General features: G+C 41.4%; 1 protein-coding gene across 1 annotated transcript; it reads left to right on the top strand.

The window, feature by feature from the left end:
* The first annotated feature begins 234 nt into the window (after nucleotides 1–234).
* On the top strand, nucleotides 235–3,369 carry LOC143613985 (NAC domain-containing protein 71-like). The gene is made up of 4 exons (XM_077087552.1): nucleotides 235–632; nucleotides 1,357–1,625; nucleotides 2,144–2,425; nucleotides 3,104–3,369. Exons 1-4 carry the CDS (start codon nucleotides 476–478, stop codon nucleotides 3,329–3,331), a joined length of 936 nt encoding a protein of 311 aa, XP_076943667.1. The 5' UTR covers nucleotides 235–475; the 3' UTR covers nucleotides 3,332–3,369.
* Nucleotides 3,370–15,241: the final 11,872 nt, after the last annotated feature.

Genomic DNA, 15,241 nt, shown 5'->3' on the forward strand with positions numbered 1-15,241 from the left:
TCTACTATACGTCCTTATCTTTTATGCACTACGTACGTACACTTATACGGTCATTACATGTATACATTTAAAACTACTAATAAGTGTACCCATATATATATATATATATATAGATGCATGTGTTTATATATATTTTGTCACAAACGACACTCAAACCGATGACCTCCTGTAAAAAAAGTCACCGAGATATTGTTAGAGCACAAAAAATGTATGTAAATCTTTTTTAAATAGATTGCCACAAAAGTAATGCACAAACTCAACGACAGCCTTTTCGCGGGAATAACCGTTTATGTGTGAACCCACTTTCGCTGTTTTTGTTCTTTTCATTTAAAATCTAACTTTTATCTGCTGTATAAATTAAACCCATCTCTATGGACTTCTTGGATCTTTCAGATCATGTCCAATTGCTACTTTCAATTTTCTTTAATTTACTTCCAAATTTTCTGTATATTATTGAATTCTAGAGTTGGAGATTATGAGTGGGGCGTCATTGCCACCCGGGTTTCGGTTTTACCCGACAGATGAAGAACTGATCGGGTATTACCTTAAACGGAAGGTTGAAGGGCTTGAATTCGAACTTGAAGTGATTCCGGTTATCCAATTGTACAAATTTGATCCATGGGAATTGCCTGGTGAGCTTCTATCTTTTAAGTATTATTCTAAGATTTCTAGTGCATGCAACTCTAAATGAGTCAAATGTTCAATGAACCATTCATGAACAGTGAGGGAAACAGCTCGTTTGTTTAATAAACGAACGAATTTAAACAAATACTTTTGTTCATTTAGTTAAACAAACGAACATGTAAGCATGTCTCGTGTGTGTCTGTGGAAGTATTGTTCGTTTACGTTCAATTGTGTTTGTAGCTTACGTTTGTTTACATTTGTCCGTTTACATTCGTTAAATGTATTTTTAATTTTTAGGCAGATTACAAATGTACAATTTAGTCTAGTTTTAATAACTTTTTAGTCCCAACACACTGCGGTTCACGTTCACTTTTAATTGGTTTTAGCCCAGTAATGTATGTTCATTTGTGTTCCTTTATATCTCTCCATTTAGTCACTTACGTTCGTGAACCACTCGTTTACATTGTTAACGAACAAACACGAACATGAAAACCACGTTTATTTAATAGTTCGTGTTTGATCTTTTGTTAAGTTAAAGTTAAATAAACGAACACAAACATGCTCCGTTTGTGTTCATCGGTTCATTAACAAGCCTGCGCGACCTCTTAGTTTTTATACCTCATTGAATTGATATATTTTAACTTGGATTTTTTTTAAATCTATAAAGCAACGTACAATGCACAGTTCTTTAATCACATTATACTTTCTAACTGACTTGCTTATTAGTAACAGATAAATCTTTCCTTCCAAAGTGTGATACGGAGTGGTTCTTTTTTGTTCCATGCGATCGCAAGTATTCAAATGGATCGCGAACAAATAGAGCAACAAAATCGGGGTACTGGAAAGCCACAGGCAAAGACCGAAAAGTGACGAGTAAATCTTGTTTAATAGGCTACCGCAAGACCCTCGTCTTTTATCGCGGTAGAGCACCGCTAGGTGATCGAACCGATTGGTTTATGCACGAGTATCGGCTATGTGATGAGGTTTACGGAGGACTCCAAGTTTACAAGTAAGACTTTAATAAAGCGTGCATCTTGATTCATTTAATTATTGTGCATGGGCCGGTTTGGGCTCAAACCTAACCAAAAACTCAGTTTTTAGGTTTTTGAAAAACGTTCGGTTTGTTCTTTCGGTTTTTACAAAGGGTTTTGTTTTGTTTTTTCTGTTTAACCATTTGGGCTTTTGGACAAAAAAAAGGGGGTCCAAAATAATGAATTCAGCCTTGAACCTTTTGCCCTTAATTGTTTTTGTGATTATTACATAGTTAGACTCAAAATTTGAGATACGCTATTTATTAATCTTTTATACATTGTTTAAATCGGATTTCCTGTTTGGTTTGCTTGTTTTTTTTTTTTTTTTGTTTATACCAAAACCGAGACCAAATAAGAACCGGTTTTTTTTACACTTAAACAAAACGTCAGTTTGTATTGAGTTGATTACAGGTTAGGGCGCCTACCATTGATTAACAATTTTGTTAAAAAAAATTTTGTAGACTTGTAGTAACGAGTTTGATTCCCAGGGACCATTAGTGTTGTGTCGTGTGATTAAAAAGAACGAGTTAAAGATGAGCTATGTGAGCGAACCAAAAACTATGGAAGTTGGAGGTAGTTCTAATGGGATTATTATTGAGCCCGTGGTTCATGAAACAAGCACGCGTATGGGTAACGAGAGTGATTTATCGTGTCATGTGACCTATTATGAAAAAACTACTACGTTAGAGAATGAACCTACTTCATCAACGGGTCTTATGAATCCTTCAATGTGTTGGGCCTCATCTGATTTGATTCTTGATTCATCAAAGGTAATGATTCGGTTTCTAGATTCACTTGTTTGTTCTATTTGAAACCTTTTAAGCAATTAAAAAACCAATATTACTGAAATATGCAAAATAAGTGCACTTATTTCTCCAAGTAGTTATTAGCGGTGTGCATGGGTAGATTTAGATTGGTTTTGGGTTTAAACTGAACCAAAAACTAAAAAATATGTATTTTTTTATTTTTGAAAACCATTTAGTTTCGGCTTTTAGACTGGGTTTTGATTCGGGTTTTTTTTATTTTACCACTTGGGCCTGAAAGTTTTGGGTCAAAACAAAAGGCCCGAAATGATGAACTTGGGTTTCACACTTTGAGCCTATTTCCTATATTTTGTTTGGTTGATCAAGGTTTAAACATTTGGACCTGAAAATTCGGCTACACTTCTATTTCTTATAAATTACTTATGATCATTTTTATTTTATTTTTTATTAATTTATCTCGGTTCTTTTTTTAAATTTTGGATTTAGGAATATCACTTTCTATAACACTGATCACAAGATTTTGCTAAATTAAATATAAAAGGGTTGGGTTTAAGGGAACAGGTGGCCCGATGGGGACGGGTTTTGAGGGAGTTTTGGTTATCGGATTAGGGAACGGCCCCAATGCCCCGCCATGCTATTTCAATGTCGAAGGTCGATACCAACATGATGTTCTTTACCATGCAGGAAGAGTCACAAGGACAAGAAAGGCACTTTGAGTATTTGACACAAGACGAGATTCCAAGCCCATGGCAAACATATCAGCAGTCAGGGGTCTCAGCAAGTACATCATACTCAAATTTTGTAGAGGAAGTTGAACTCGTTGATGATCTAAACCGATTCGGTTACTTGTCACCATATTCAAGAAGCCAAAGCTTGACTGGAATATTTGAATACGACAATCATTTTTTGTAAAAGTTGTGTGACAGCGGTTGAACCTTTGGTATACAGTTAGTTATACACAAAAATGGATTTAAGGTTCTTTGTTCTAGTTTCTAACTACTGCGTTATGTTTTATAGTGCTAGAATACAAATGTGTTTCATTTATTTTTTATTAAATAAAAATCAAAATTGTCCCCTTGTATAGTTGTGCTTGTATGTCACATTGTCACTGCGAATTCACGGTCAATGATTTAGGGGTAGGGCCAAAACCGCATGGCAAGCGCCCCTAAATCAAGAGATCATACTTATAAATGAGTCGACTTTAGTTACATTTTAACTCGAACGAGTAAGTTAGCAAATGGGTGTTTTCTGGTGCATACAATCAACGCCTTTGGCCGTCTATTATCCTGTAAACATTCAAAATCGTCTTTAATCACCTTATATATTCGAGAAATGCTTTACACTATTATCGTGTTTATTGCCATTGTTGTAACTTGTAAACTTTTAATTTTGACTTTGATGTGCATGTGATATAAAGAGTTAAATTTGTACTCATTATGAGTTTATGACATCTTCTGTAACTAGAGAAATCATATTACAAACATCTTCCCACACATACTTAAATCGTTAAATATATTCAAAGTGAGAAATCAATTTCATTACAGTTACCATAAAATAATCATTTTCAAACTCTCTTAAGTATTTTTTTTCTATTCATTCAAAGAGCGCTGGCAACTTGACGTGAACTAATGAAAAGCACGTCAAGCCAATTGCCCGGTGTGCAAATAAAAGGTACTTGTAAACTTGAAGAACATGTAAATGCAAAGACCTAATAAACTTGAATAAATCAAATGACATATTTCATACACACCACATTATCGATGCACTTTATTTTTTAACACATACTTTTGTAACCATCATGAGTATGAATGCAAGAATTTGATCACAGGTGTGTGTTCTCCATTTGCATGCTATGTCTACACGCCTTGTCTTGACTCGTGTGGGTTCACTTTTCTGAAGGGAAGTACGCAAATTGATCTATCATCGCATAGTGGATAATGATCTTCTAAACTCAATAAGATATTCAAATGTGTGAGTTCACTTTGATGGTTGGACCTTTCTTGCTATAAGTTACCTCTTGGGAATTATGCACATCAACTTCATTATTTTCGGTACTATGATGCTATTGTAACTTTCATTGCTTAATACTTTAAGTCATCCGCACCGTGTGGTTCATCATGGACATCCGCTTGAACCCGGTAAAAGATATGCAATTCTCATCAAAACTAAAATTTGGTGCATACGATATCAAACTATTATTAAAACAAACTTTTACCTGTGGTTGATTAAAAATGGCTCAATATTATTACTCGTCGTGACATAAACGATCAATTCTTTTTTCCACCTCATACATGCTAAGCATCAATTGTGTCTCTCAATCTATCTAACCGGAAGTAGCATCCATATTTTAATTGTACCCTATACTTACTGGTATCAACTAAAATGGCATCAAAATTCAATAGCAAAATCAGTTGGTATCAAATTAGACGAGAACAGTCAAATTAGATCCTTTCGAAGCATCAAACTATGCAAATGATGTCATTTTTAAGGCACTAGAAGATGCTGACCTTGAAAATAAGTGTGAGCATCAAGCCAAGACTACTTGAACTTCTCTTTTCTTTTGTTTTTTGTTTTGTTTTGTTTTGTTTTGTTTTGTTTTGTTTTTTGGCCCTTGCGAGTCATAAGAACGCATGCCATTGTTTATAAATAGAACCAACCCTCAATTAATCAACCTCAGGTACATCCTTTTTACTCTATATGATTTAGAGGTTATATGCATGTTAATCATCATTAGAGGTTTTAGAGGTTATATACATGTTACTCATCGTTAGAGGTGGAATAACGAGAGGGTTGGGTAACATGTCAAAACATGTAATTTTGATGTTGGCCCATTAGATTGAATCCAAACCCATTTGGTCACAAAATTTTAGTATAGCCCATACCGGCCCCATGGGACAAGTACAAATAGAACGTATACGATTAATTTAAATTATTTTTGTAAATGGATATTCTGATTCGAAGTGCATAATACTTTTTAACAGGCCAAATCTTGATCTAGGCTTAGGGCCTGTTTGGTAACCTCTTGTTGGCCATTAAGAGGCTACCTCTTAATGGTTAAAGAGGTAGCCATAAGTCTGAATGTTTAAGAGGCCACCTCTTAATGATTACCTCTTAACTATTCAAACTTATGTCTACCTCTTAACCATTAAGAGATTATGGATGATTAAGAGGTAGCCTCTTAATGACCATTAAGATTAAAAGGCTAGCAAACAACCCCTTGGTGCAAATGTTTTAGGTACTGCGTCCGATTTTAAATGACGTGTCAGGTCTTGATTTTGGTTTAATGTCACAAACACTTAATCTCATATTATTTATTTAACACTAAAGCACAACTTCTTTGCTCAAGAACAATACAAGAACCGAGGAATACAATCGAGAACAAGTGAACAACCAAATTGAGATCATTAACACAACGATCTGACCAAATCAACAAATGATGAAACCTTCAATCTTGATGAAAGTCTAAATCCGACAAAGCAGCAATCAAGCAATCATCAGCCCAACATCGAAGGTCTGAAGTTTATGTCTTTAGCCACGAACTCCCCAGTAACCAGCCCAAACACGTATGTGAAAATCATGAAACTATGAAAACAATGAAACATCATTAAACATCAAACCTGTTCGGATGTAAAACTGATAGAGACATGTTACATTTTAAACATATAACTCTCTTTAAAATATCATATTTAATAACTTATTGATTAATAAATCAATCATGGAGCTTTTCACGTGTTTTCGACGGAATATTTCAACTATTGGAACGTGATTTTATCTCTATTTTATGATTTCTGGAATCTCTTGTTAACTCGTTGGTTCTGATCTGGATCCAATAAAAGAATACATATTATGTTATAAGGCTAAGTATAGTGGGCGGTAATATGGGGCGAAAAGGGGCGATTTTTTGGTGGAACACCGCCCCCCTCGGCGATAATTGGGCGAAAGGGGCGGGGGGCGGGGTATTTTTGTCGCCCGTTGAAGATGAATAATAATATTTTAATAACATGACCGTTGTCAAACGGTCAATTTTTAAAAATAATAAAAAAAATGAAAAAAAAAAAAAATATATATATATATATATATATATATATATATATATATATATATATAAACATACACCCTTCTTCTCCATTTTATATCCATTTTATACATAAATCATACCCAATTTCTTACAAAAAATAAACAAAATGAACCCTAGAAACAACCTGAACCAACCGAACTACCAACTCCCTGCTTTCGGTCAAGCGTATGGTTCGCAATCGAGCCAACCGAACCAACCGAACTACCAATTCCCGGTTTTGGTCAAACGTATGGTTCGCAATCAAGCCAACCGAACTACCAATTCTCTGGTTTCGATCAAACGTATGGTTCGCAATCAACGGATATTAGTTTCTTTTTTAGTTATGTTTTTTTTTTCTTTAGTTATGTTTTTTAATATTTTTAGTTATGTATTTTTTTTAGTTATGTATTTTTTTGTATTTCTTTTTAATTTTATTGTATTTTTATTTAATTATTTAAATAAATTGGTTTTTATTTAATTATTTTAATTATAAAAATAAAATAATAAAAAAAGACACTGTGGGCCCAACTTGTAGCCCCTACACCATTGCACCCTAAAAACAAATTTTCACCCCATGCTGACTGGACGTCACGTGTCACAATTCGCCCCAATTGTAGCCCCTCCACTACACATAGCCTAAAAAGTGTATTTTAATGAAAATATCTACATTTAGATATACTATTTGAAATATACAAAACGTGAAAATTTGAAAAACAAATACTAAAAGGGATGATGGGGAGGAACTAGGAAGGAGACTTTGATTAGGAATTACAAAGTCGGACCTGGCCACGTTCATACTTAATATTTTAAACAAGGTCCATCAACTCAAGAATCATGTGTTTAATATTTTTTTTTTTTTTTTTTGAGCTCTAGGAACGTGATTTTATTAAATCTTAACCGTTTCAAAGTTAAAACTTAAAAAATTATAACATGCGTATTATATAGAAACATAGATATTACATCAACATAGCAGGTAGGCGGGCAACAAGCTGCGCCGCCACCCCTTTCTGAATTGCAAACCCTAACCTGCTAAAGACATACCCCTGCCCTTTGGAGTCGACACATTGCTATGCACAACCCGTTGGACCATGGTTAGGAAACAGATAGCTTCCGGTGCCAAGGAGCCAAAGGTATCAAAAGCCAAAGGGACAAAAACATGTTGGTTCTCTTCGCAGGCTTTAGCATGTTTCTCCACCTTCTTCGTTTCAGCCCTTTTCATTGCTTGCCCAGCTACAAACCCATTATCCCTCAAACCAGCTAATGGAGATACCCCTGTGAGGTCAACACAAGCGTGTTTTCCCCCGGCCCAACCAAAGACGAGCAAATCTGCCGGTTGTAGAGTGGATCTCCCTTCCGTGGGGTCTGTAAGGAAGTTTACGGGGGCTTCCTTTTTAGCTGATATCTCAGCTCGCCTTAAGATGTCCCAAAGAACGTCCCGCACCCAATCATGTCGGTATTTGAACCCAGGCATCTCCTTGCAATGAACCGCATGCTCTCCGAATTTATCCAGGCAAGCCTTACGGCAGATCGGACATGTTTCGTCTTCTGGGTACATTGGGACCATCAAACGGTACTTAAGAATGGCCCTATACTCGACCGCAGACATGCTTTGGCCCAAGCCATCAATCGGGATAACGGTCAGAAAATCTTGGGCATGAGGACCTTGTAAGCATTCAATAACCGCCTTCTGTCGGGGAGACAATCCAAAAACTTCTCCCAAGCTCTGAGCGATTTTGCCAAAAAGGGCATTCGCCAAAGTTTTTTGAGGCTTTGGTGGGGCGGTGTCCATATTAGAAAAGCCGCCAATGTCAAAGTCTGGGAGAGTGCCATTTAGGCGTTCCAGGGCCTGCACGTAGTCTGAGTCCAGGTCGACAACTCCGCTATTCCTTAAGATGTGATTCTGTAGCTTCCAAGACTGAGCCCTCGACGCTACAAAAGCGTAAACCCCAACATCATGAGCCGAAAGAAGGCCTAAACCCCCTAAGCGCATCGGTAAAGATGCAAGTCGCCACTGAAGATCACCAAAGAACGGGCCTCCACATACAACTATGTCTTCGATGGCTTCTCGAAGCCCCTTATCAAAACAGGATACCGCATCATCCATCATATGGGGGTGGCATGTTCGTAACCCAAAAAGCAACTTAGCAACCCCCATGCAAGACCTAAGCAGGAGGAGTTCGCTCTAGGGATCCCTAAGGCAAGGTAAGAGTTTCATAAGATCAACCGCACGAGATGCTCTCCGCCTCGCCAACTCCTTAATAAAGTAGGGATCTCGACTAACAGCCCCTCCAAGGAGCTTTACCCCTCTCTCTGGTCTACCAATCCCACTAGGGAAAAGCCCATCTTTGACTTTCACCCCATTACACGCTGGCCAAAAAACCTCGGTTTTCTTAATATTAAGTTGCAGCCCCAATGATGGCCCTTCCGAGCTGATAATGTCTAGAGCTTTAGCGACTTCGTTGGCACCACCAATAATAGTCCCATCATCCAAGTACCAAGCATGAAATGGGAGGTTACAGTCATTTTGTACTCGAATAACAAGAGGGTGTAATGCTAAGGCAAAGAGGAGGGGCCCAAGGGGGTCTCCCTGCTGAACCCCAGTAGTAGCCCCTATACAGTCATCACCAACGTACAACCTAGCCGGCTGGGCATAAAGGAACTGGACCCATAGATAGATAGACGGGCAATGATGATGAACCTCCCGGAGAAGGGCTGCGCTGTCGACCATATTGAAGGCGTTGGAGAAGTCTACAGTAAGCATAGCTAAAGTTCCCACCCCAAACTGAAAGTCCCCTAAATACTGAGTCATTTCCTTCCCAACCATCTTCATAGCCACTTTAGAAACCAACCTACGCCAGATAGCCCCCACAGCAATGGGCCGAATTCCATTATCCGGCTTTAATAAAGGGGTAAGGGGGGCTGAAGCAATAAACACAGCGAGCACCTTGGGGCACAGACCCCCTAGCCATAAGTTGACGACTTCAGTGATGGCTGAGAGCAGACCCATGGAAGTCACTGATCCCTCACCACTAAGAGCGTCCAACAAGTGTTGCGCCCGCATCCCGTCTCTCCCGCATGAGGTCCCTTTAGGAAATGATCGGATACATTTAAGCACACAGTCCCCATCCACAGAGAGAGTAGGTAGGGCGACAGAGCTAGAAGGCAAGTAATCACTACACGCTTTAATAATGTAACAATAATTTCGTTTTTACTTTTTATATCTATGGACCCTGAGTATGTGTAGTATTTAAAATTGTCTTCGGTTGGTTCACTAATATTCGGTATTCGAATGTATCACTTGATTATCAAATTTTAGTTCTAGTATAGTAAATCCATGCATGCACGAAACATTTTTTTTTATTCCCTATCTTTTTTCTATTTTCTAAGCCATATGCATGTGGTTGACGAAGTCTTTTGTTCAATTATCAAATTCTATCAACGAGGTCTCAAATAAAATCATCCAAGTAAACTATTTTAAGCATACAAAGACTAGAGATAACCCAAAACGTATTACTAGTGTGAAGAGGTAGGTCCCAGCAGAGCCCAGTTGGACCCGCAAGACTCACCTTAAACAGGGACGTCTGTGCAGAGACCAACTGGATCCGCAGGACCAACCATGCTCAGAGACGTAACGTCCTTACGCGCAGTACGCAAGCTGGTCCCGCAGGAAATGCCTCCCAATGGTGAAGGACTCCGCCTGTCCCCGCAGCCTCGGATACAAGCCATTAGGGAAGGCCACCCGCGCAGCATGGCTACACGCACAAGGCACTTAACTCTCCCCGGTGTCACCTGAAGGAATGAGCAAAGGCGGGAGGGGGAAAACTCCCGCCTAAATGAGCCAGTCCGTATGATGGAGGATCTTTTGTGTGATACCTGACGAGGTACAGACAAAAGATCTGACCAAGAATGCGACAGCTCACTGACAGCAGCATGGCAGACAGCACGCCACAGCACTGTGACCAATAGCCGCCGCCTACCCACCAACTCCTGCCATACCACGTGCCTAGCCTGTAGTTGGCAGAAGAGGAAGAGTGCACGACACGCCTGCTCTGTGTCAGCCGCTACCTATCCACCACTCACAGGCAAGGCACGTGCATAGGTTACAGTTGGTAGCGTGTTGGGCCGGCTAAACCCCTTGGAAACCTACCTTCGGCTATAAATACCCCAATGGTATGATCATCTTACAACATCTTATCTTATCATATATACCTGATATCTGCTCTAGCAATCTCTTAATATACTTTTATATTTAAAGAGCAATCTAGTCTGATTCTCACGCCGGAGGGTGGTCACAAGGAGGAACCCCCCCCTTCTCAGTGACGAGCTCACGGTGTCTGTTTTGCAGGTTATCAGAAGAACCATCTTCCAAGGGTCTAACCCCTCGTGGGAAACTGCTCTCCAACCCCCAGGTTACCAGTAATCTGCCCGGGGTCTGGTTAGTGTTTCTTCATTGGCGCCATCCGTGCATAAAGCTAGAACTTCATTTTTCTCCAGTTTTTTCAAACTTCTAGAAAGATGGTTAAAGAAACTCCGGTAACCACAACCCCAGCTACTGGAGGGAATACCGGCAACACAGTTTTTACAAACACTACCCCGGTTACCCAAGCCGGGGCAAGTGAAGTAAATTTTACGAACACTACCCCAGTTACCCAAGCTGGGGCAAGTGCAGTAAATAATCGCCCACTGGGATTCACCGATACCCAGTTTGAAAAACGAACAAGACTCCCCCGCCAAACTCTCGATGAAGTTAAGGCATGGGCGGAGGCACGACAAAAGGAATTCCAAGCTGAGTTGGACGAACGCTTGCGTTCCGTCCAACAGGCCGACGAATTCGAAGAATACTTGGACAATGACTCGGAGGAATCCGACTCCGACGCGAACCCTCGCCATAGGGCAAAAGGGAAGCGTAAGGAAACGGACTCCCAACCGAGAAGGCATTTTGGACAAGCCTTCAAACCAAAAAGCACAGGTGGAAGTTCACGAGACTTCTCCAAAACGTTCAGACCGAACGTTGCAAATGCGGGAACGTCCAAATTTGCAAGGGACATTGCGGAAGCAATTGCCCCAAAAAGTGCCAAACAAATGCCCAACATAGGCACTTATGATGGTATGTCCGACCCAGACGACCATTTGAACAGGTTCATAGCAGGGGCAACCGTCAGCAACTGGACGGAACCCACGTGGTGTTACATGTTTCAAATGACGCTGGTGGGGGCTGCTAGGGTTTGGTTTGATCGTTTACCGGTTAACCACATTTACGACTGGGCAGACTTCCAGCAGAAGTTTAGCCAACACTTCAGCCAGCAGCGAAAGTATACCGATGAGCAATGGACAATCCTCAAATGCATACGGGAAGAAGATGAATCTCTGCCAAACTTCATCACTCGCTTCAACTCAAAGAAGTTAAGTTTGGGCAATATCAGCGAGGATCTTGTTCGCGCAGCCTTCATCCAGGGCGCGCAGGACCCAGAGCTTATCCGCACCCTAACGGGTAAAGATGGAATGCCATCCACATGGGATGGCATCATGACAGCAGCCAAACGCTATGCGGAAACGGAGAAGCAACTGGGTAGAGACCTTCCGCAGAGCACAAACCTTTACACCCAGAGGACGAGAGAGGACAACGTCCTCACCGCCCGATTGAACAAAAAACGGAAGCAAGGCATTTGGCAGTCAAGGGTAAACTTTGACACCTCATCCGGCTTACAGCACCGATTGGGTGAAAGGGATAATGTAAAGCTGCACCGGAACTCCAGATGGACGCCACTTACCAAAAGCGTCACTGACATATTTGCTACTGAAGAGCTCCCATGGCCAAAGCCTCCAGTAATCCGACATCGTCACGATGCTGATCGGAGCAAGTACTGTGACTATCACAGAACAAAAGGCCACAACACTGAAGAATGCATAGACGTAAAAGACATGGTCGAAACATTCGTCAGAGATGGGACGCTCGCACACCTCGTGGCGAAATAAAAGCTAAGCAGGTAGGCAGGTGCGTGTGGAACCATGGCTGGGGTAAACACGAATAAAAAATCAGCTTCAATATGGAGACTACATGCTGCGTAAAGAACGAGATCCCGAAACAGGTGCGTGTCGGCTCGATGGCACTCCTGTCCCAACATGGAAGGGAGTTCAATTACACAGTTTGCATGTAATCAATTCCAATTTGTACAGAAAAGGCCAAGAGCCACTTCTAATGGAAATGATTCTCTTTCAAACGTCGAAGCTGATGATTTACATTTATACTTTTGTACACACTAATATGCCGGTTTTCACCGCATAATTACAAAAAACGTCATTGCATGGGAAGGCGGTCCTACCCGCACGAACCCAAAAAGCATGATAAACCTTCACGCAGGTCAGTTGAAGGGGAAAAAAGTTACCATATGAAAGTGCTGGTCTATCCGCATGAATCATTCGAGGGAACTGCACCAACCTATCAACAACCGCGCGTGGGACGGTTCAAAATTATTAAGAGGAAAGGTAAACCTATACGCAGGTCAGATATGGGTAAAGTTATGCCATCCTACTAAGTGCAAGTGACGGGTCTACCCGCACAATCACGAAAGAGGAAGCAAAACTTCACACCTATTATCAGCCACGTTCAAAGGTTAACTTATCCTCAACAGGCAAACCTTCACGCAGGTCAGTTGAAGGAGAAGAGTTCAATTATTCCATTAAATGAAAATGCCGGTCTATCCGCATGAATCATGAAAGGAAAATGAACACTAATCTATCAACAACTGCGCGTCGAACGGTTAAAACTATCCAACACTGGTGACGGCATTCACATTACGTGAAGTCGTTGCGTGGGAAGGCGGTCTTACCCGCACGAACCCAATAACGTGGCAAACCTTCACGCAGGTCAGTTGAAGGAGAAGAGTTCAATTATTCCATTAAATGAAAGTGCCGGTCTATCCGCATGAATCATGAAAGGAAAATGAACACTAACCTATCGACAACCGCGCGTCGAACGGTTCAAAACAAAATTCTTAAAAAGGTAAGAAAAACCTACACGCAGGTCAGGTATGGGTAAAGTTTTGCCATCCTACTAAGTGCAAGTGACGGTTCTACCCGCGCAATCACGAAAGAGGAAGCAAAACTTCACACCTATTAACCACGTTCAAAGGTTAACTTATCCTCAAAAAGTAAGAAAAACCTACACGCAGGTTAGATAAAAGTTAAAGTTTAGCCATCCTACCAAGTGCAAGGGACGGTTCTACCCGCACAATCACGAAGGAGGAAGCGAAACTTTAACCCACTATCAACCACGTTCAAAGGTTCTTATTCTAAACACTTGGAAAATTGCTATTTTAAACTAAGTATGCAAGTCATAAGTTTATAAAGCAAAGAATCCAATGAAAGGAATAACAATCGTATATTTCAATGATATATTACAACAGTGGCCGGGTAACTACCCGCCTAAAAGAAATCTATACAAAGCTAAGTCTATCCTAGCAGTGGGAAGGGATCTTCAGGATCAGGCTTCAGGGCCACCTCCGCTTGGACCAGCACCGTCAGAGAGCGGCTGCCCAAGGAAAGCCTTAAGAATGTTTAGCCCATCATCAGCAGCAGCAGCTTCATTCACCTTCTCCACCACTGGATGCGGGAAGGCAGCGTACTGGTTCACAGCTTGGTCATAAGCAGCTTCAGTATTAACATTGAATAAAGGGAAGTTGGAGGGCGGAAAGCCTCTCTCAGCAAACCCTAGACCAAGTAGGAAGCCAGTCTTCTCCCCATCCTCATGAGAAGCGTTGAGGGCTGCGCTCATCGCATCGTCATAAGAGGTCTCTGAAAGGACCCGACGCACAACCTACAAAAGAATACAAGTTAGAACATTTTCTAATTACGAGCGGAAAGCGTAAAGAAAAAGATAAAGATACCTGAGGCAACGCTTCTCGAAGCAGCCATTGGAGGGTAGCTTGACTTTCTTTGTAAGCACGTTCGGCTCCGCTTTTATCAAGGTTGGCAAGTTGAACTTCCTTGGCGGCAGCCTCTTCGACGCTTTTGAGTTTCCTTTCAGTGCGGTCAAGCACCCCCCTCTGGTCAAGGATCTCCTGCAGCTTCTTGGCATCTTCCATTGCCAAGGCGTCATGAGCATGCTGAAGAGCCTTTAATTTGCATCTAAGCTGCCCATTCTCTTCGCGAAGCGGCTCAGCAACAGCTTCAGCCTTGGCAGCCCTCTCAGTTGAGTTTCGCGCAGTCTCCTTAGCCAGCCGAAGCTGTTCATTCACAGCTTGGGCAGCCTTGGAGCGGGCCTCGAGTCGCGCCTGGACTTCAACCTCGAGGGCCTTGAATGCTCTCTCCTTCTCGGCGGCGGCAGCGGCCAACTGCCGGTTCTCCTCCCGCAGAGCCCGCGTCTCAGATATTTCTTTGGCGCGAGCTGCTTTTAACTTGTCGTTTTCACGACAAAGCAGCTCGACGCGGGGCTGCATCCGGGCTTGGAGAACCCGAAGCTCATTGGTTAGCCTACCCTCCTGGTAGCTAGCCATGGCTTCCCCCAACGCACCATGAGGAGCAGCGTGGCGAGCCCAATCCACGCACTCCACAGGGGTGCGAAGGGTTGTTCCTCGGCGTATGTTCCATCTTGGAACATACACTTCATTGGAATCCGACACTGCAAAAGAAACAAAGGCAGTTAGGAAAAGATGACAAAAATATACAAAGGAAAAAGAACCCTACGTACCTGTAGGGTCAATAACAGGCCGATAGCCGCCAAACCCATCACCTGAACCTAAAGGAAATCCATCCAACAGGTCAGG

This window comes from Bidens hawaiensis, unplaced genomic scaffold, assembly GCF_021521415.1.
Source record: "Bidens hawaiensis isolate Kalapana, Puna unplaced genomic scaffold, B.hawaiensis_p1.1 tig00038597_1, whole genome shotgun sequence".
Classification (NCBI taxonomy): domain Eukaryota; kingdom Viridiplantae; phylum Streptophyta; class Magnoliopsida; order Asterales; family Asteraceae; genus Bidens; species Bidens hawaiensis.

Excerpts from the sequence above, each read along its gene's own strand:
- LOC143613985 (XM_077087552.1), top strand. The coding sequence starts at position 476 with ATGAGTGGGGCGTCATTGCCACCCGGGTTTCGGTTTTACCCGACAGAT. Across the intron at positions 1,626-2,143 it reads AGGTTTACGGAGGACTCCAA|GGACCATTAGTGTTGTGTCG; the intron begins GTTTACAAGTAA and ends TTTGATTCCCAG. Across the intron at positions 2,426-3,103 it reads TGATTCTTGATTCATCAAAG|GAAGAGTCACAAGGACAAGA; the intron begins GTAATGATTCGG and ends TTTACCATGCAG.